The sequence below is a fragment of the Pelecanus crispus genome, chromosome 3 (assembly GCF_030463565.1).
Source record: "Pelecanus crispus isolate bPelCri1 chromosome 3, bPelCri1.pri, whole genome shotgun sequence".
NCBI classification, from domain to species: Eukaryota; Metazoa; Chordata; class Aves; order Pelecaniformes; family Pelecanidae; genus Pelecanus; species Pelecanus crispus.
The window spans coordinates 56,847,723-56,866,008 of record NC_134645.1 but is presented as its reverse complement, the minus strand read 5'-3'; the positions used below and the strand labels follow the sequence as shown (position 1 = coordinate 56,866,008).

At 38.0% G+C, this 18,286-nt stretch overlaps 1 protein-coding gene across 1 annotated transcript in view; it reads right to left on the bottom strand.

Annotated features, from left to right (window-relative positions):
* UTRN (utrophin) overlaps nucleotides 1-18,286 on the bottom strand; it is a 408,114-nt gene that overhangs the window by 85,310 nt on the left and 304,518 nt on the right. The window contains exons 54-56 of the mRNA XM_075707799.1: nucleotides 15,545-15,674; nucleotides 3,530-3,798; nucleotides 1,005-1,151 (exon numbers count right to left, since the gene is read on the bottom strand). Coding sequence (XP_075563914.1) covers nucleotides 1,005-1,151; nucleotides 3,530-3,798; nucleotides 15,545-15,674 — 546 coding nt within the window. The remainder of the gene's footprint in view (nucleotides 1-1,004; nucleotides 1,152-3,529; nucleotides 3,799-15,544; nucleotides 15,675-18,286) is intronic.

Genomic DNA, 18,286 nt, shown 5'->3' with positions numbered 1-18,286 from the left:
TAATTGAAACTGCACTAGCACACCCAGCAGCAGTTTGGCTGCTTAGTTAACTCAATGTGAGAGAACAAAAAAAACCCCCCAAAAACACACTACCAAATTACATTAGGAAAGGGAAGGACCGATATGACACATTAATAGTTTTGCCTCTCAGGAGTGACTGATTCAAAACTACTAACCCAGAAGCTGATGCTCAGGTTTTGAAAATTCAGTCCCACTACCCTCAGCTAGAAAGGTGACAGATCCTCCATCCTTCCCCCAATTCTTTCAGACACTTAATATCACCCTTAGAAACTAGGTAAAGAAATAAATAGCAGCTAACTCACACTAAGTATTTCCTACCAAAGAAAAGAGTGAGAAAGTGCAAATATTGATAAATGAACTTTACTGATGTAAGAAACTTCATTAAACCATTCACTGTGAAACTGTGCATGAGTTTGAACTGTAATCAGGCACATTGATTTACCTTTCTCAGACCATTCAAGTACAATAATTATAACTAAGCAATATGAATCTCTCTCACAGCACACCCTCTTCTGTTGTATAATGCTAAATGTGCTACTGCTCACATCTTGTTATAGCTCTACTAATAGTAAAGTCACTTTAAGTGAAATTCCCTGCAGAAACTGAATATTCAAAATCAAAACAGCTTTCACAGGAGCTGGAAACACAACAGAAATATGTACACCAGTTTTCAGTAACAATGATTTATGCAGTAAAAGTACTGCTATAAGACATACAAAAAAGCATGTAGCAATAGTTCCCACTAGTCTCCAGAGATTAATGCAGTCTCCTGAGTGAGTAAACTGCTGAGACAGCTTGAAAGGAAAAGCTTTTGGTCAAGCCACAAAAGGAAAGACAGCTCCCTTTGTTGCTTTGGTACCACTAAAGTAACACCTTAAAGACAGAAGTAATGAGCAAATGGAAATAATGCATCTTTTAAGGTAACAGAAGAGAGCAAGAAGCATCCATTCCCTCCCACCTACTGGACACATTTAGAAGAATACCTGTAAAAGTTTCCACCGCATGTTAAGATCATCCAGTTGACGAGACATCTTTAATGATGGATAAAGGTCAAGTGGAGACAGCTGACTGGACAAATCATTCACTGTTTTAACTTTCAAGTTGATGGGAGCAATCTCTTCTCTAAAAGCCTAGAAGAGTACGAAGCATACGTTTATGCTTAATGGACATCTGAGCAGCACAAAAGCCACTGTAAACTCAATATGGTGCTGACTTGCCCAACATGGCAGCTTACCCTAAACAACCATACGCAACTGAGTTCTCCATCAAAGAAAGTTCACTCACTTTAATATTCTTATTAACTTGTTCATATCCCTCTTTGGAGAAAAACAGTATGAAATTTACCTAAATGCCCATATCCAAACTGCGTCCCCAACACAATTTAAGTAAGGTTTTTAGTGGTGCCATATGGCCTTAGATATTTTCTTTCAAAAAAGAAATATGCAATGCTCTATCAGGAGCTTTAACAGTATACAGCCTGTCAAGTGCTCTTAAGAAAAAAATGTGTTCAGTAACTACAGTTTTCCGGTATTAGGCAGCTGACAAAAATTCAATTTAAAAACTATTATTGAATTAGCAAAGCATGAAGGAATGTATCTTCTAAGGAAAAGGAGTACAATGTTTTACCTGATTAGAACTGTAGAGTAAAACTATTGCAATGATTAAAAACGGAAATCAAACGGAACTAAATACAGTATTAAGACAAAATTGATGCAAGTTTTAGTTACAGTTGAAAAGATGCATCAAATGTCTTTCTTGCTGTGAGCAGTTAATTGTTCAATCCTATAAACGGCTTGATTAAACATCATGAAACAAGCCAAGAACAACTGGAAAAAAGATTTTCTTTGGACAATTCAATTATTTACCTCCCTTTAAAATCTCTCTCATCAGGCCTAGGAACAGAAGGCACCTACTGGCAAGAAAGCAGCATTTGGCTTCTGGACAGGCAGCAGGCCCCTATTACTTCAGCAGATGTTTCAGTTTTTCCACAGCCACGAAAATCTAAAAGACTTTGCTTTACTCTTCTTTACAGAAAAAGCCATCAAGATATGACCAATCATTTCTTAACAGGAGAACAAAGAGCTATTCAGCACCAGCATCTTAGTGCTTGCTTTAGTATCTATATTAAGTATTTCTATCTCTTTATTATCTATGTAAGAAGGGGAGAAGGAGATGCATTACTCTCCTCAAATCAACAGCAGCCTGGATATAAATCAGCTTTGGCTGCCTTTGTTTTAAAGATTTTGGTTCCATTAAACCTGGAAGTAACTACAAAATTTGGAGAATGAGGATGCTTACATTGATATATGTGAAATAATGCAGTCGTGTGTTAATTTCATATGAATCCACAGGCCACGTATACATAGAGACAGTATTTGCAGAAAACTGATTGCAGACCATGGCCCTTCATTCTTCTAACACCAGCATCCCATGCTGAAGACATGGATGGTCAGCTACATGACCCCAGGGTCCTCTAATGTTTTGCTATATTCATTCTTAACCTTAAAAACTGAAAAATTGTGTTTGTGGCACAGAAGCTTAGTGACAACTGCTAAATTTGCCTGAAACAGAAATTTGCTCTACCTACAAGAGCATACCCACATGTTCTCCTGGAATCCCTGATATTCAGGCACTCCCCCAAGCACTGTGCTGTTTCCAGTCAGCTTTCCTGGACAATGTTAGTTATCAGAAGGTATTCCTTCTTTGGGGAGCTCGGCATTACCCAACCCATGCAGCTAAGCAGGGGATGACTACTACCCATCATGAGCAGCCATGCCTTGGGGTGCTGGGCCCTGCATTGGTGGCCTGGAACCCTGGCTGCAAGAACTGGTATGCCCATCAGAACATTATATGGTAGTATGTGTTCTTCACTTTGAAATAATCCCGAAGAGAAGCCAGGCTTAAGTAAAAGCAAATACAAATTTTCACTCATAAAAACTAAAATAGACAATAGATGTGTGAAGTTTGTGAAAGTTAAGGAACAGAAATTAAAACTATGTATATACTTCTGTATGACTGAAAGAGCTCTCAATGCTTTTCTAAGAAGAAAGCTATAAATGATAGCCAAACAGATCTGACGGCTCACCACTGCAAAAAGCAGGGGAGCCTACTGTCAACTGCCAGGATGACAACTACCTCAGCTCATGCATACTCCAGTGCCTAGGCAAAGCTCCAAACACACCCGTGGCCTAACTATGGATTAGACAGTATTTCTAGGAGGAGAATATTTAAATCCTAGAACACAAATTCTTTTCATTTAATGAATGTTATATTTGTACACATCTATAGCGTGCTGATCACATGTGCTTATGCAATCACAGCTGACAGCGAATGTGGCACAGTGCTGGACTTTCTTTGAGACCTCAGATCTAGTCTTTAAAGAGCACTTCGAATTGTAGGTAAGAACTTAAGTATACAGTGTGTATGTATCTAACGTGACTAGGGGTAGAAGAATGAAGGGGTCTGACTCTCACACAGGCTACATATTTCACAGGAGTTACACACTTACTGTAGTTTTCTCAATGTGATCTGGTAATGAATCTATAAGCAGGTCTCCCACAGGTTTCCAGCCATTCCTCACATTTTCAGCCTCCTTCAAGTCAGCATCAAGATCATCCATGGCACACTGCAAGTCTTTCAGTTTTTCTAATGCTTTGTCCACTTGCTTCTGCCAGGTACTGGCACTGGCATTTAGGTTCTCCCATTTCTCTTTTACCTCTGATGACTGCTTACGCATAGCTTTGGCAATCCTCATGGCTTTCTCCTCAGGGGTCAACTCTGCAGAGGGAAGGAGAAGTTACACTGTTTATTTTTTCTCTTATTCATGTCTAGTTAAACAGACAGCGCTCCTGAGGTACATGCTCAAGACAGTCAGTAAGTCCAGAGTCAACTGATAATCTATTTCAGCAGGTACAAGGTAGAAGAAAGTCCACCTTGCCATAAGTGAAATAAACCTTAATCACTCCTGATGAGAAACTAGAGCTTGATCAGAAGATGGGAAACTATTCCTGACTTTTATTCCTATTACGATATTCGCAAAGCAAAGGCAGCTTACTGCTGATTTTTTACTTTTAGAGGCACAGGAGGAGGAAATAAAAGATCATTCTTGCCTACTGGAAACTGCAATAGGGAATCTAGGGATCAGATCACGTAGAAAGAGCAAGTTCTTTCTGCTCTGTTCCTGAATCACTTACCACCACCTTTCACCCTACCCCCAGGATGACTCTTCTCTTCCTATTTGCTAGCAAAAACCAAGGTGTACTGAGTATGATGTAGTGAGTGGTTCTTGCAGCTCTACACCCATTTTTCTGTATTAACAACAAAGCCCTAAAAGGCTGTTTTAAATAGGTTTTGCAAATCTAAAAATGTTCAATGAACTTGCTGACTGAAAAAGAGCCAAGCTTATAGTGAACTATTTCTCAGAAGTTTCAGGCTTACATGTCTAAATTCCATGGAAATCCCATTCATGTTAGCAAAGACCAGCTGCCACTGAACAAGCAAAGTCAAAGTGGGCACACACACAACCTCAGGATGTAGTCACAGAAGATGGTACTGATTGTATCAGTAAATTGCTTATATTTAAATCCCCAGTCCCTGGTAAGTCTGCAAGGCATCAGACAGAACTCCATACCACAGACATGCCTCAGCACTCCTTTGACAACAGAACCGAGTCAGCTGGTGGCTTATCTCTTCTCCACAACAGATGATTTCTGCAAACCAGTCAGGTGGTCTATCAATAACAGAACATGCTGCCTTTCCTGGGTCTTCAGCTTGAGACTGAGCAAGACCCAGGCAGTCAGAAAGCTAAAAAGAAGACCCTAAGACATCCCCAGCAGGTCCTGCTGTCTACTGCTCAGAGGGGCCTTGCTGGAAAAAAGTCGCGGGTAGCTTCCTTCACTAGGGAAGAGTTGCTTCAGTAATGACAAACAAAGCCAGTCTCAGAGGATTCTCCTACGTAACAACCTTGTGGTTTCTGCAGGCAGAGAGGCAAGCAGAGGAAACCTGATATAATGCAGAAACCAGAGACCAGAAAAAGGGGGAGAGACGTGGCATACACTGAAACAAAGCCAACTGGCCTCCTATTCACTCCTATATAAAACCCTTGGAAAAGGTTTATCACAGTATTCTTGTGACTAAAATTCAAGTGTTGTCTATGAATAAATTATACACAATCATACAAAGATGAGACCACCATTTTTGTCAGAAGTCAAATGAGACATACAGTCTTCCATTTAGTGATATACTGTCTTTAAAATCATTATAACTAAGCTTGGAGCTGCTAAATTGGGGGAGGAGGGCGAGGGGGGAACATACAAAACATAGGGGGGAAGAAGCTTTTTGCTTCTCAAAGGCTGGATGAATGTCAAAGTAAATGCACTGTTATAGTTGCAAAAGTTCTCTCACTGTGCCTCTGGTGATGCAACTATTATTCTAATACCCAATACAGGAAAGTAATAAATACAAAAATTAGAGTACACTAAATTTGTTTCTGAGAAAGGCAGGCACATTTTTCCCAGATGTGAAAGTAACAGCGATCTGTTTGGATCAAAAACAGAGTTTCTGCCCAACAATTCCACAGATTTGTTTATTATTTTTTTAAAGTTTTTTTCAAATCTTGTTAGCCCATATTAGTCTTGATACATGCTAGATTAGAAATACTAGAAGAGCATGTACAGGGAGAGGATGTTGCCAAATGACCAAGTGTTGCCCAAAAGCAAAAGGCAATCTGTTGAAGTGGTTATGTAGGAGAAAAAAGTACCACCAATGGTAACCAAAGGAGAGTGGGAGGCAAGGACAATCAACAAGAGCCAACATCACCAAAGGAAGGAAGACAAATACCTAGGCTGTAGGTTGCAGAGCATGTTTTGACTTCTAGAATTAGAAAACCTCTTAAAAAAAAAAAACAAACAGAGAGCCATTTGAAGAAAGAATGGAACTGAGAGGGACAAAAGAAATTCTGAGCTTGCCAATATATTTCAGTGACTTGCTGGGTGTCATAAGCTATTACATGAGAGCACTGCTCATGTGCAATCTGCCTGCAGAGGTGAGCCAGGCTTAGGGATACCACAATGGCAAGAGGGTATCTGAGAAGAGGAATTTGCGGAGGAACAGTTGTGACAAAAACCTGCAATGCTTAACTAGATGCGAAGGGATATAAATTATGTATCTAGCTCTGGGACATAGAGACATGGCAGTAACCTACAATTTGCAATACTGACAGACCAGAATGAAGACCAAAGATAGGCTGTGATAAATTGTACCTTGTCTCTGGAATTCCAGCAATTCACAGTAGAATAAACCACATCATAGGACAATACAATTCTGGGATGATCTTTACCCCAAGCTTTGCAACAGATTTTAGAAAAAGGAAAAGAAATAAAGCTCAAGCTCTAAGCAAAAACCCTTTCAGATAAAAACTGTTGTTTTAAACAAAAAACAGCTACAAATTGCTTATGTAAAGATATCAAAGTTGTTGTTACTAGAAGTAATTTTGGAATTATTCACTGTTAACAATAATAACATACCATTGATGAATAAGAATCCACTACAGTTCAGTGACAAAGGGACTATGAACAATCTAGAAGCCAAGCTAAATTGCAGCATGCAGGAAAGTTGCACCTAGTGGCAGAGTTCACAGGATACCTCATAGGTTGATGATATCCTGTGTTATGACTATAGGTTGAGGGCAACCAGGCCTCAGGAGTAAAAGCTGCAGGACTTTAAATGAGGATTAAGGGAGCACCTAGAGTCGGAACACTTTACACAAGGAAAGGGAATACTGAGCTCTGTTGAAAGGGGACAGAAAATTGCAGACCCAGAGTAGGAAGCCTCCTTTGTTGGCATCTTGAACATGTGAATACAGGGGAAATTATACCCAGAAACTGGACTAAGTAGAAGTTACACATATGCAAAGCTGCAATCTGTTTTTATCCAACATCATAAGCTTGTATCATCCTTTACCTATTATCAGAGCCCAAACCTACCAATTCTGCATAAAAGAGTAGAAAGTTGGAAGGGTTTAACAGTTCTAAACTAGATTATTAGCAGGTCATTTTAAATTATCAGTCACTTCACAAGGAACATGCTGAAAGCATTAGTAAGAGCTAAAAATCTTGCAAAACTTTTTGGTTGTCCATAAACGTCCTGACACAACAGACTCAATGAGTGTTACTTGCTCCAGTAGAACCAATAAGGAAAAAAGTGGCTATAGCAATAAGTGGGAGTAGACGAAGTGAATAGCTGCCTGACTTTATCTGTCTGGCCAGCTAAAACAAGGCAGCTTTACTCATCACAGACTAGTCACATATTTTGTGAAAAGAAATTCCAGATTGACTGGGGTGATACAAGTATCCCAACAGAACTGAAAACCGAAACATCTTTTATGACCATTTGTCAAATCAATGTCATTGTGCAAGGGTATTTGCCACATATTTTATTTGAAAAATATTAATTCATTGCAAGACTGCTTTCTTTTACAAAAGCCTTAAAAGTGCTTGTAAACTTGCCCTAAAAAGACTAGGGAAATAAAGCAAAACACACATTTTTACGAGCTATAAAACCATTCAGCATCTATTCATTTAAGAGAGAAATACATCTTGTATAACTTCATGTTTTCCATCATGAAAAGCCAACTTATTCATGAGCAACACATTACTTTTTTTTGAAGCAGAAAACACATTCTTCCAGGGTACTGGTTGAATAGCACAGAATTGCAAACCCCATTAAAAAAAAAAAAAAAAGTCTTAACAGTGAGAACTTTCTTTTATGAGTTTGGAATTCGTTTCACCAGTCTGTCATTACACACACTTTTTGCTGTGAAAAAAAGCTACACAGTGGTTGTTGCTTTTTTGTCCCCACTTAATATAAAGTCTTCTCAATGATCAGCTTTTTATTTGATTCCCCCTCCATCTTTGTTTTTCCCTCTTTTTTTTTTTTTTTTTTTTTTAATGGTATTTATTACATCATCTCCACTTCAGCAGCTGCTCAGAAAGTAAGAAAAGCCTATATTCACTGGACCATCTGTTTACCAGAGAGGAAAGATATTAACTGACCTTGCAGTCAGGGAGAAAGAGCAGAAAAAATGTCTGCTTCTGTAGTGGAAAAAAACTTGATTTTAATAAGCATTTTTTGTCACAAACAAAGCAATGAAAGCACCAACAGCTTTTCTGTGTCTCTAGCAGAGACAGAGTGCCATGGAAGGAAAACTTTCAAGCCTTAACTTTACAGCATGTAGTTTGCTTACTTGCTTACATCTATGGAAAATACTGACCCAGGGAAGTTATCAGTGAAGAAAATTCTTGCTTAAGAATTTGTTGTAGATCTCTTAAAATATTCCCGGCTCTAGCAGTTTTGATTCTAAGCAACTTTGCCTGATTCTCATTATGTGGACTTGAACTAGTGATCTCCTTCCATCTTGCCACAACTACATTTCCTTTCACTTTTGCTACATTCTTTATAAACTATACTAGAACTGGAGCTGGCTTCATGCCCCCTCCCTCTCCCATTATGTCAAACATCATCTCTTCCTTGGTTCAATCAATCTTTGCAGCAAAAAACAATGGGTGACACAGCACTGCAATCATTAGGAACACTTTCAGAGCATTTGAACAGACATTGTGTCTGTCACATTGTCAAACTCCTAAGCAGAAGAACCACAAGCAGTGCTATCGTTGCATGATGATGTCTTTAGCATTGCTCCAGCGAAAGCATTCTCTGTGTTTCTAACAATCTGGACTTAGTTCTGATGGGATGGAAATAGGAAGTTTAAAGAATAAGCAGCAACTGGTTAATGTGGAAATGTAGCAATTAGGCTCCAAGCACCCAGCCACACAAGCATAACCCAGTATGTCACCTTTTTCTCCTATTCAAATATCTATTGCGTATGTAGTTAAAACAAAGAAAAAACACAGTCATTTTCATCTTAGCCCAGTTAGATTTTCTTCTATCAAAACTGAAAGTTCTTCAAACCAAAGAAATATAATTAAATAAAAAGTGAATAAAGAAAGTCTCTGCAGGATAAAAGACAAATTACCTTTCGTCTGCAGAAGACAGAATTGAGAAAGCCGAGAAAATGAAAGCTGTTAACCTCATGTATGATGAATACTTCTGGAAAGGGCCCAGAGTATGGGCTCCAGATAAAGACAAATGGGAACAATGCTAGCAAATATACATATCCTTTAATAGTGGCTGTTGATATTTCCCAGTGGGTGCTGGTGGGGAAGACACAGAAGGATGAAACAAAGAGAAAATAGCCTCTAGTTAAAAGAGATAATTAAGTTGTCCCATAGCATCTACCTCCAGAAAACTAAAGAAGATTACAGCAATCCTGAGAACCATGCATTTATCCAGCATAACCAGTGTAATTTGTCAATATAATCAAAACACACATAATACTTCTCACTGAAAACAAGCCACCATTTTGTAATAAATGGTGTGACCCAAAGCAAGTTCACAATACTTTTGCATAGTGGAAGCCCAAAGTTTGTGCTGCTCCAGGAACATAAACCAGGTATGAATTCAGTTTTAGCCTGCTTCTGCCACAAAACCAGAAAAATCCAAATACAGCAGTACTGTTACAGCAACACGAAGCTACTATGTCTTCTTCCAATTCCTGTTAAAGTGAGAGTACTGATGGAGAGAAGGCTATCACCGCCGTATCCCAGTTACTCTTGCTAAGCAAGGAATTAATCCTGTTTCTTTCCAAAGCACCACTACTGCAGATTTTAACAGGTTTTTTATTTCTTCCAAAGACCAATACAGATTTTTTTCTGGCACAGCATGCATGGCAGGTAGCTCCTCAGCAAGGCTGCAGGAGACAGATACACATCCCCTAACAGCACTTCAAAACAAAACAAAGGCATCTATTTCATTCCAAAGCAATACAAAACCAGAAAATAATGACATGTCAGGTAGCACAAAAGACAGGGCTCCCTGACTTGATGGCATCCTGTAACAACACAGGACTTTAAAACATCCATGTTCTAAACTTTTTTGAGCCTTCTAAGCAAGTTTCCTCAGCCTGTTTTTTCCTATATACACTTGTTTAATATTCTGCAATTTCCAATTTGCTTTCTTGAGGCTCATTTACAATGTTTTTGAGCTACGCTTGCTCTAGAATGTAAGAAAGGAATTTCCTTTCAAACAAGGTCCTAACCTTTGACATCCATCAGTCATCTGCGTTGCTAGTAGTATTACTGAGAATTCTCTCGCAGACAAAGTTTTACTGGTTTCTGGAGTCTTTAAAAGAAGGCAACAGTTAAACTTAAAGAACATGGCTTCCACCTGGGAAGCATCCTGTGTTTCAGTTAAAACCGGGCCATAACATAGCATACAGGTCAAGAATGAAGATCACTCTGCTTATCTCCTGAGGTCCTTATGATTAAAAAAAGCAATAATCAAATTAACCACTATAGCCTCAGGCCAGCCTGTTTCCAATACTCAGTTGTTAAAAATTCAGGCTTAAAACTCCTCTAAGCTTGCACTCCACACCACTCAGCAAACAGATACAACTTCCATGAACTTTACTAATATGACTCCAAGCAGGCAACCATGTAGACTCTACAGAAAGAAATTCAAGGCTCTAGTGAGGTGGACTAAACTTGCAGGGTGACTAAGAGATCTATTTGAAAAGGAGAGAGGTACTTCGTTTGAGATTCTCTCATGGGTAACTGCACATTTCTCTAATCTTATGAAGAAACTCTCAAAAGTCACAAGTGAATGAGCTCCAGCTAAAACAGGGGCAGCAATGTTCAAAATAGTGTAAGTAGTTTCTGGGCATGATTCCACTGACCTCCAATGGGCCATAACCTCTTCATTCTCCTGAGCACTTCTAATTTTCACACTCAAGACTTCATACTCAGCACAGCTACATAGCAGAGAACAAAAAACTGTTCCAGTGGTGTGTGATAGCTAGTGGACAGGCACAAGTGTTTGGGAATAGAAATGCTGCCTGCTATATACATTAGAAAACAATAAATTTCCTATTTCCAGTGAGATCTTCCTTACTAAGAGGAAAAATTATGGCAGAGAATTTATCTGAAAGTGTTCTGTGTAGGAAACAAAGAAGTTCAACTTTTATTTATGTCTGAAACAGGTGAATATGTTGTGTATCCACAAGTTTAAATTAAGTATATGCATGTAATTCACTTATACCTATTAATACATTTCTCTTATAACACAGATGTGATTTATGGGGTTTTCTACACTTTCAATTAAGAGAAGATAACAGATGGTAAATACTTAATTTTAAATGATGTGGTTTCACAACAACCTTTGCTACCAGATAACAGCTTTCGGAGCTAGGAATCTGATTGCCATAAGAAAACTAGAAGCTACTGAAGTACATCGACAATACTGTAGAATCCTCGAAATATTTACTATTGCAGTGAGAATCAGTGTAGCGGCCTGTGGTAATCTGCTAGGATGTGAGTTTATGTTATCTTCTAAAAAAATTATCTCCACTCACTCACTGCATCAGTGGAATTTTAAGGACAGAATTTCAGCAAAGCAGTATCATTGGTTCATAGAACCCTGGGGACAGAAGATATTATTTCTGCTTTCCTTTGTGTTTCCCATGGCCTGTAACCTTACTAACAGTACAGGGATCTAAGAAGCCAACTGTAACTATGCCATAGAGAATTATAACTAGCATTTTTAGATCTAAGTTTTCTCCTATACGATGGACAAGTGACAGCAAAGCTAAAAATGTGAGCATTTCCAATTTCCTTATCCTGTCCATCTATAAAATTCAGCAGCTGGCCTGCTGGTTTATCAATCAGCTCTACTCAGATGCTGAAGCAGCTCAAAGGCAAGAATGAGAAATTTGCTTTTTTTGGGGCCTCCCTACAGCAACATGGCAAAACAAAATCAGAAGAAAAGACAGATGGGAGATAAAATTAACCTAGACGGAAGTTTCCTGGAAGCTGAAGAACTGTGTTTGAATGTGCCAGTTTACATGTACAGTAGAAGGCCAACATGGGAAAGAAGAAACCAAGGCTTGCTCATAACCCAATTTTACATTCTTGTGATATATTTGAAATGAACAAGAACATTATAGACAATAATGGGTTATCATAAGGCATCCTATAACAAACATTCTCTTTGGATGGAACAATGAATGTTTGTATGCACAGGTCCTTAAAATAGGTCTCAGTCAGTCAAGTTCAAAACTGATTCTTATCAGTTTTCTCCTAATTCTCTCTCATTCCCTGTCCTTGCAACAACGTTCTTCCTGGCATGGAAAGACCAAGAGCAGGCAGGGAGGGGAAGAAATGGATGGAAAGGGAGAGGTTGAAGAAAATAGAAAGTGATTTTACAACCTCTATCCTCTTTGGGTTAGCTAACAACCACCCCCCCCCCCCCCAAGCACCCCTGCCATTACAGAAGGTGAGAACTAACACTGTAAGAAACAGTGATTTTTCCAATCAATGCAATTATGATTAAAAAAAAAAAAGCTTTTGCTATTTGTATTATAGAAGCAGCCAAAAACATGTTCAAATCATGACCGTACAGTGCTGTGTACAGTGCTGTACAATACTGCTCATCAATATTTTTTTAAAGACAGATTGTCAGCTTACAGTCCAAAACCACACTCCTTCCCCTTCAGCAACATGAAGTATACTTCACTGAAGTTAACTTTAATCTACTGCACAGAATACCAGTGATCGAGAAGCTGACAGAAAATAAAAAAATAAACATTTTAAAAGCAAATGTAAGCCTGCACCCACAGCCTTCACTGAAAATGGTTAATCAAAAGAAAAATTGTGTGTGTCTGGATGTCTTAAAATCCAGAGATGCAGCTTTCTGAAGATCGATGGCATTATTTGTCAGGAAAAAATTTACTAGACTTTAGTCCTGGCTGAAATTTAACAGCTTATGATATATAAGAGATCAGAGCAGATGATTCAAAGACGCCTTTTAGCTTGAAAGTCTACTCATCTACCGAAAGCGCAACACTGCTCTGCGCAGGGTGCAGGTGCCCACTGCTGGCAGCGGGAGCTGCACGGAGGCTTCTGTGAGGAGAGGCCAGGGCTGCCCCATGCCAGGGACAGCCAGCTCCAGAAGACCCACCACAGGGCACAGCTGGGGCCCTCAGCCATGCTGGCAGCACCCCGGGGAAAGTGTATTTAAGAAACAGCAGAAAACACCAGAGAGGGAGGAGGAGGGAACAAAAAGAAGAGACAGCAGAGGGAACACCAAGGTCAGAGGAGGAGGAGCAGCTCCATAGTGGGGCAGATACTCCCCTTGGAGAGCCCATGCTGGGGCAGAGGAAAGATGTGAGAAGAAAGGAGCAGCAGAGAGAAACTGCTAGGCTGACCGTGGACCCAAGACCTTCCCACCCTCTCACTCATTGCCCCATTGAAGAGGCTGAGTGTGACCTGCAGTCATAACAAGGAGGGAAGGAGACAGGAATGAAGGAGTCAAGCTGAGCCTGAGAAAGAGGGGAGGAAAGCTGTGGTTTTACTATTTGTCTTTTGTTTCACACTACCGAATCAGTAATTAAATATTAAATACAATAAATAGTTTATTTTCCCCAAGCTAAATCTGTTTGGCCTGTAACAGTAGTTTTTAAGGGATCTGCATCTGTCCCCATCTTGACCCCTGAGCTTTCTCACTCCTGTTCTTCCTACCTTCTGCCTCCATCCCGCTGAGGTAGAGGAGGTGAGTGGATGGGTGGGAGTTTGGCTAATAGCCAAGACTAACCCATCACATGCTCAAAAAAGGAAAGTCTATGGAACTACTGAGTGTGAAGGAGGAAGAGGAAAATAAGTTCAATGCACATCTATGAAGCTTCCCAGTCTGAGCATATTTGATCTGTTTGCGAATATGATGACTAGACAAGAGATACTCATACATCACTTGCAGACCATCTGCCTGGCCATTATTGTTATGCAGTTTACCATGGTCATCAAATTCCCTGCTATTCTGTTATCACTGCCATCTGTATAGCATAATATTATAATAATAATAATAATAACAGATTGCTTAAAACGAATTTATGATGCAGCTCAAGATCTGAAGTTCGCTCTTGCACTTTCAGTCAACACTAGATCATTGATATCAACCCCTGCTAGAAAATAAACATTATACACTGGTAATATTTTATGCATTGGCATTATTTGTGCTGGGCGGTTCTATGGCTTTTGAGAGGAGAGTCTGTGACTTCAAACTTTTGTGTGAAAGAATGAGCAAATATAAATGGAGCATTCCTTATTTTTCAACTACAAGCTTGCTTGTGACTTAGACTGACTAAATCATTAGAGATGCAATATATCAAATAAGTCTGAGAGTAAAGACAAACAGAATGTTTTCAGGAGTCAAGAGTTCAAAAAGGAAGTAGTAAGATACATTACAGCAGCTAAGGTACCAGAACTAAATCACGGAGGAAAATGTTTCATTGGCTTTAATCACCAGCTATTCAAACATTATCACAAAGTTCAATTAAGGAATTGGAAACTGCATAAAAATTTGCACGGAAATATCACAAAGTAGGGATGCAGGAAAGATTAGTTGCTTCCAATGAACAAACTTAAAAAGTCTGCTATGGAGATGTCTGCTACTCTACCCTTAACTGGTTAGTGGTGGACTTGGTAATGTTAGGTTAATGGTTGGACTGGATGATCTTAAAGGTCTTTTCCAACCTAAACGATTCTATGATTCTCTATATAGGAAGACATATGGGAAGAAAAAACTAACTCCTGATAAAAGCAGCTATACTGTAATTTTGTAAGTTATACAGAACAGTAAATTATTCACATCTTAAAGCAACTGATATTTCTGTAGAAGTAGATTACTAACTTTTCCAAGAACAATTCTTATGTAACTACAAGTAAGATTTTATAATGTTGTAGCTTATATCAGAAACATAATTCTAGGAATTAATTACACAGATATTTGGTATATTTTTTCTATTTTGTGGTTATTGGGGGTGGGCTGGAGGAAAATTATTACCTCCTTGTTGGTCTCTGATATAGACAAGTATCTTCAACAAATACTATGCAAATATCGTTTCTAGGATAGCTGTGGTTTATTCCTTAGTAATAATTCATCTAATGTTCAAACCTTTAAGATTTTGTAATGACTGCCTTCCTAAAGCTGATTCCTGTTACTTCTAATGAGATACACCACTGAATACATTTATTTCTATTTGTGGAGTAAAACTTTGCAATAACTACATATTATACATTTGAATGTGTATCCCTGAACTACTATTCTGACTACATTTAAGGTGAATATGTTACTGTGTTAAGAAAAAAGAAAAGAACAAAACTGATGACTTGCGTGTTTTCAAGCAAAATCTGGAAAAGGAAATAGAGATTTTTCTACTTCTTCCATTAAAACATCAGTACTTACAAAGCAGAGTAGTAATACTTTGAGGCTAAATCATTGCAATAAAAGCAATGAGGATGTGGTTTGGAAAATTCTGAAGCCTAACCAAGTAATTGGGATATAAAATATGTACTAGAGCCATGGAAGTCCTTTTTTCTTTCCTTTTAACCATTCCTGGAAGAGAGTATTTTCTGACCTGTTTTCGAATGCAAGTTCCGTCTTGGTTCCTCAGGCCCCTCAATTGGTTGGTCAGCAAGGAAAACTCGTGCCTGGTCCACAGCACTGAGAACGGTTTGCTCCTTATCCTTCAGTTCACGCCTTAGTGCCTTTTGGGAAGGGAAAGAAGAAAGCTATTTGCAACGTGATCTTGTGAACAACAGTTACTACACCATGTTCTCTGTTTTCACCTCTCTGACCAGACCTGTCTAGTGAATGAGTTAACAGCCAACATGTCATTCAGACTGCAAGATAAAATGGAAAGTTTACAGAACAGAAATGGCAAGAAATTAATTAAGGCTAGAAGGGTAATTTTTATAGAACTGACTTGAATAATTGAACACAAGAAAGATGATGATGGTAGGTTTTAGAAACACTCACCTAACAGAAAGTGAAACTACTACAATCAACTTCTTAAAAAAAAAAAAAGTAAAATTCAAGGGTTTATTGCTATTAACAGGATTGCTAATATGTAGTAGATTACTCCAACGGACTATTTTTTCTTTTTTGGTAGCTGGTATAACAGAAAATTGCATCTGCTGAAACTTCAGAAGATAATTTCAAAACTGCTAGAAAGAATTGCAATGGTACTTTACATTCTTTAGAAAATGCTACCTCTTATTTGTGTCTCCTATTTATTGATATTTTTAAAACTTAGAAGACGTGTAACCAGAACTTTTATGATGAGAATACATTCTGGGGAAAAAAAAAAAAATAATCCTTCAAACTAGCAAAAAATATTTTGAGCCTTATTATGCAGAAAATATTGAGCCTTATATACAGAAAAAAAAATCAATTTTTCTTTAAGATGTTTTCATGCTACTAGAAATGAATTTCAGGATATTTTGTTCTCCAGCAATTATGACATTTTTTAAAGGATTAAGTATAACCACGTTTTTTTTTAAAAAAAAGCATTCATAAGTAGTCAGCTGCAATGTTCTTATAAAGCATTTTCTTCCATTCAATTTTTTAAGTACAAATCTGTTCCATCTAGAAGGAGAATGTTTTGCATGTTTTATTTGTATTACCTTCTACCAATAGAAACACAGAAGATGATACCTTAAATATTATGTAAATGCTATGCTTAATTTTTCCAATATATTTTTTAGCTCTAATTACAAAATCAAGGCTTCTTTTGCTGACACAATCTGCTCGGGCCCCATTCTAGCTCAACAAAAGCAGTTAGTCAGTGTTCACAACATTACATAGCAAAATGAGTGCTTTCCACTACAGAAAATTGTGAAAAACAGTTACCATGAAAGTCTCACAAGTGCTACCTTAGCCTTCTCATCAGTAAGTCTCTTGATGCCACAAACACAATAAACACCGACCTCTTGACTGTAGCTTAGCAGGAGGCAAGATGTTATTTTTCCCCGCTTCTCCCCTACTTTACTCCTTTATCTTCCTCATCTTCCCAAATCCTTCCATTAATTCTCACTCTACTTCTGCTCCAAATTAAATAAAAAACCCCAAACCCAACAAAAACTAATCACTGAAAATATGCTAACCTCCATCACATTTAGGAACTTTCATTATACAGTCCTATCTTCAGTAAACATTAACTATTGTCTTTATACAAAAACCTCTTCAGAACAGTGTTATCTCTATGTGCTTTTATATAGCAACAATAATAAGAACAATAAGCCCTATTCTTTGTGGGATTCAGTATATACTATGTTTAATATGAAACAAAAATTGTAATTTAAAAACAAAGCCCTACTTTGTAAAAAAAAAAATTTTTTTTTTTTACAGAAACTGAAGTATTGTAAAAGCAACATTCCTGAAGAATCGCTTCAGATCAGCACAGTATGTATCAATATTTTAATTTCATGTAACACACATTAGAATAGGACTCTTCAAAATCATGCATATTTTACAAATCATGAAAACATTCTCTAAACAGGAATTTGTTTCAGGAAAGAAGGAAGACAGGAAGCCATTATCACTACTGCGCAATTAAGGCTCAAAAATTACTCATTTAAAAAGCTTTTGGTTAGTAGAGACTGTGTGGATGCATCATTAAAATAAAATCTTAGCTTTTAATTTCAAAGATTTTGTCAGCAACAGAGGGATGATTACTTCAGCGTGAACTAGGAAATCTTTCTAGAATCGCTTTTTTTTTCTCCTTGCAATTTTCCAAATATTTCTGAAGCATACACAAAAAATGAGGCTATGACAGGTTTTGAGCCTACTAAGAAATTTCAGCAACTAGAAATAATCTAGTGATGGATCCCTCTTGGTACGTTTCTCCTGTTTACCTTCACATATTGCGTTCATCAATTTCTCCTGATCACCCTCAATAAAACTTCAATCAGGTTTCACCATAGAGACCTTGGATTTAATTCTCTGTCCCCCTCCACCCTCTGTGCCACCAAAGCTCTTCAAATTGAGGTTGACAACACAAAGATTTTAAGACTTTGGCCCATCAACTGTAAGTCATTCATGGTATTCTTTATTAATATATCTTGACAAAGAAATCTTTTAGCATGAAAGAAATCTTGCACATGATATAATAATACTGAAATAATTTAGTAGTAGAGTATCTTGAGCATGCCACAGACTTCTTACATTATGGTTTATACATTTTTTTCTTATGACACAGATGCAGAAATAATTTTTGGAACAGCCACTCAGACCTGCATAACTTTATTTCTTGTTTCTTAGCAATACTCAATATATCTCCCTGTCTCTCTCTTTCTGCCAGTAAACAAGAACAGCAATG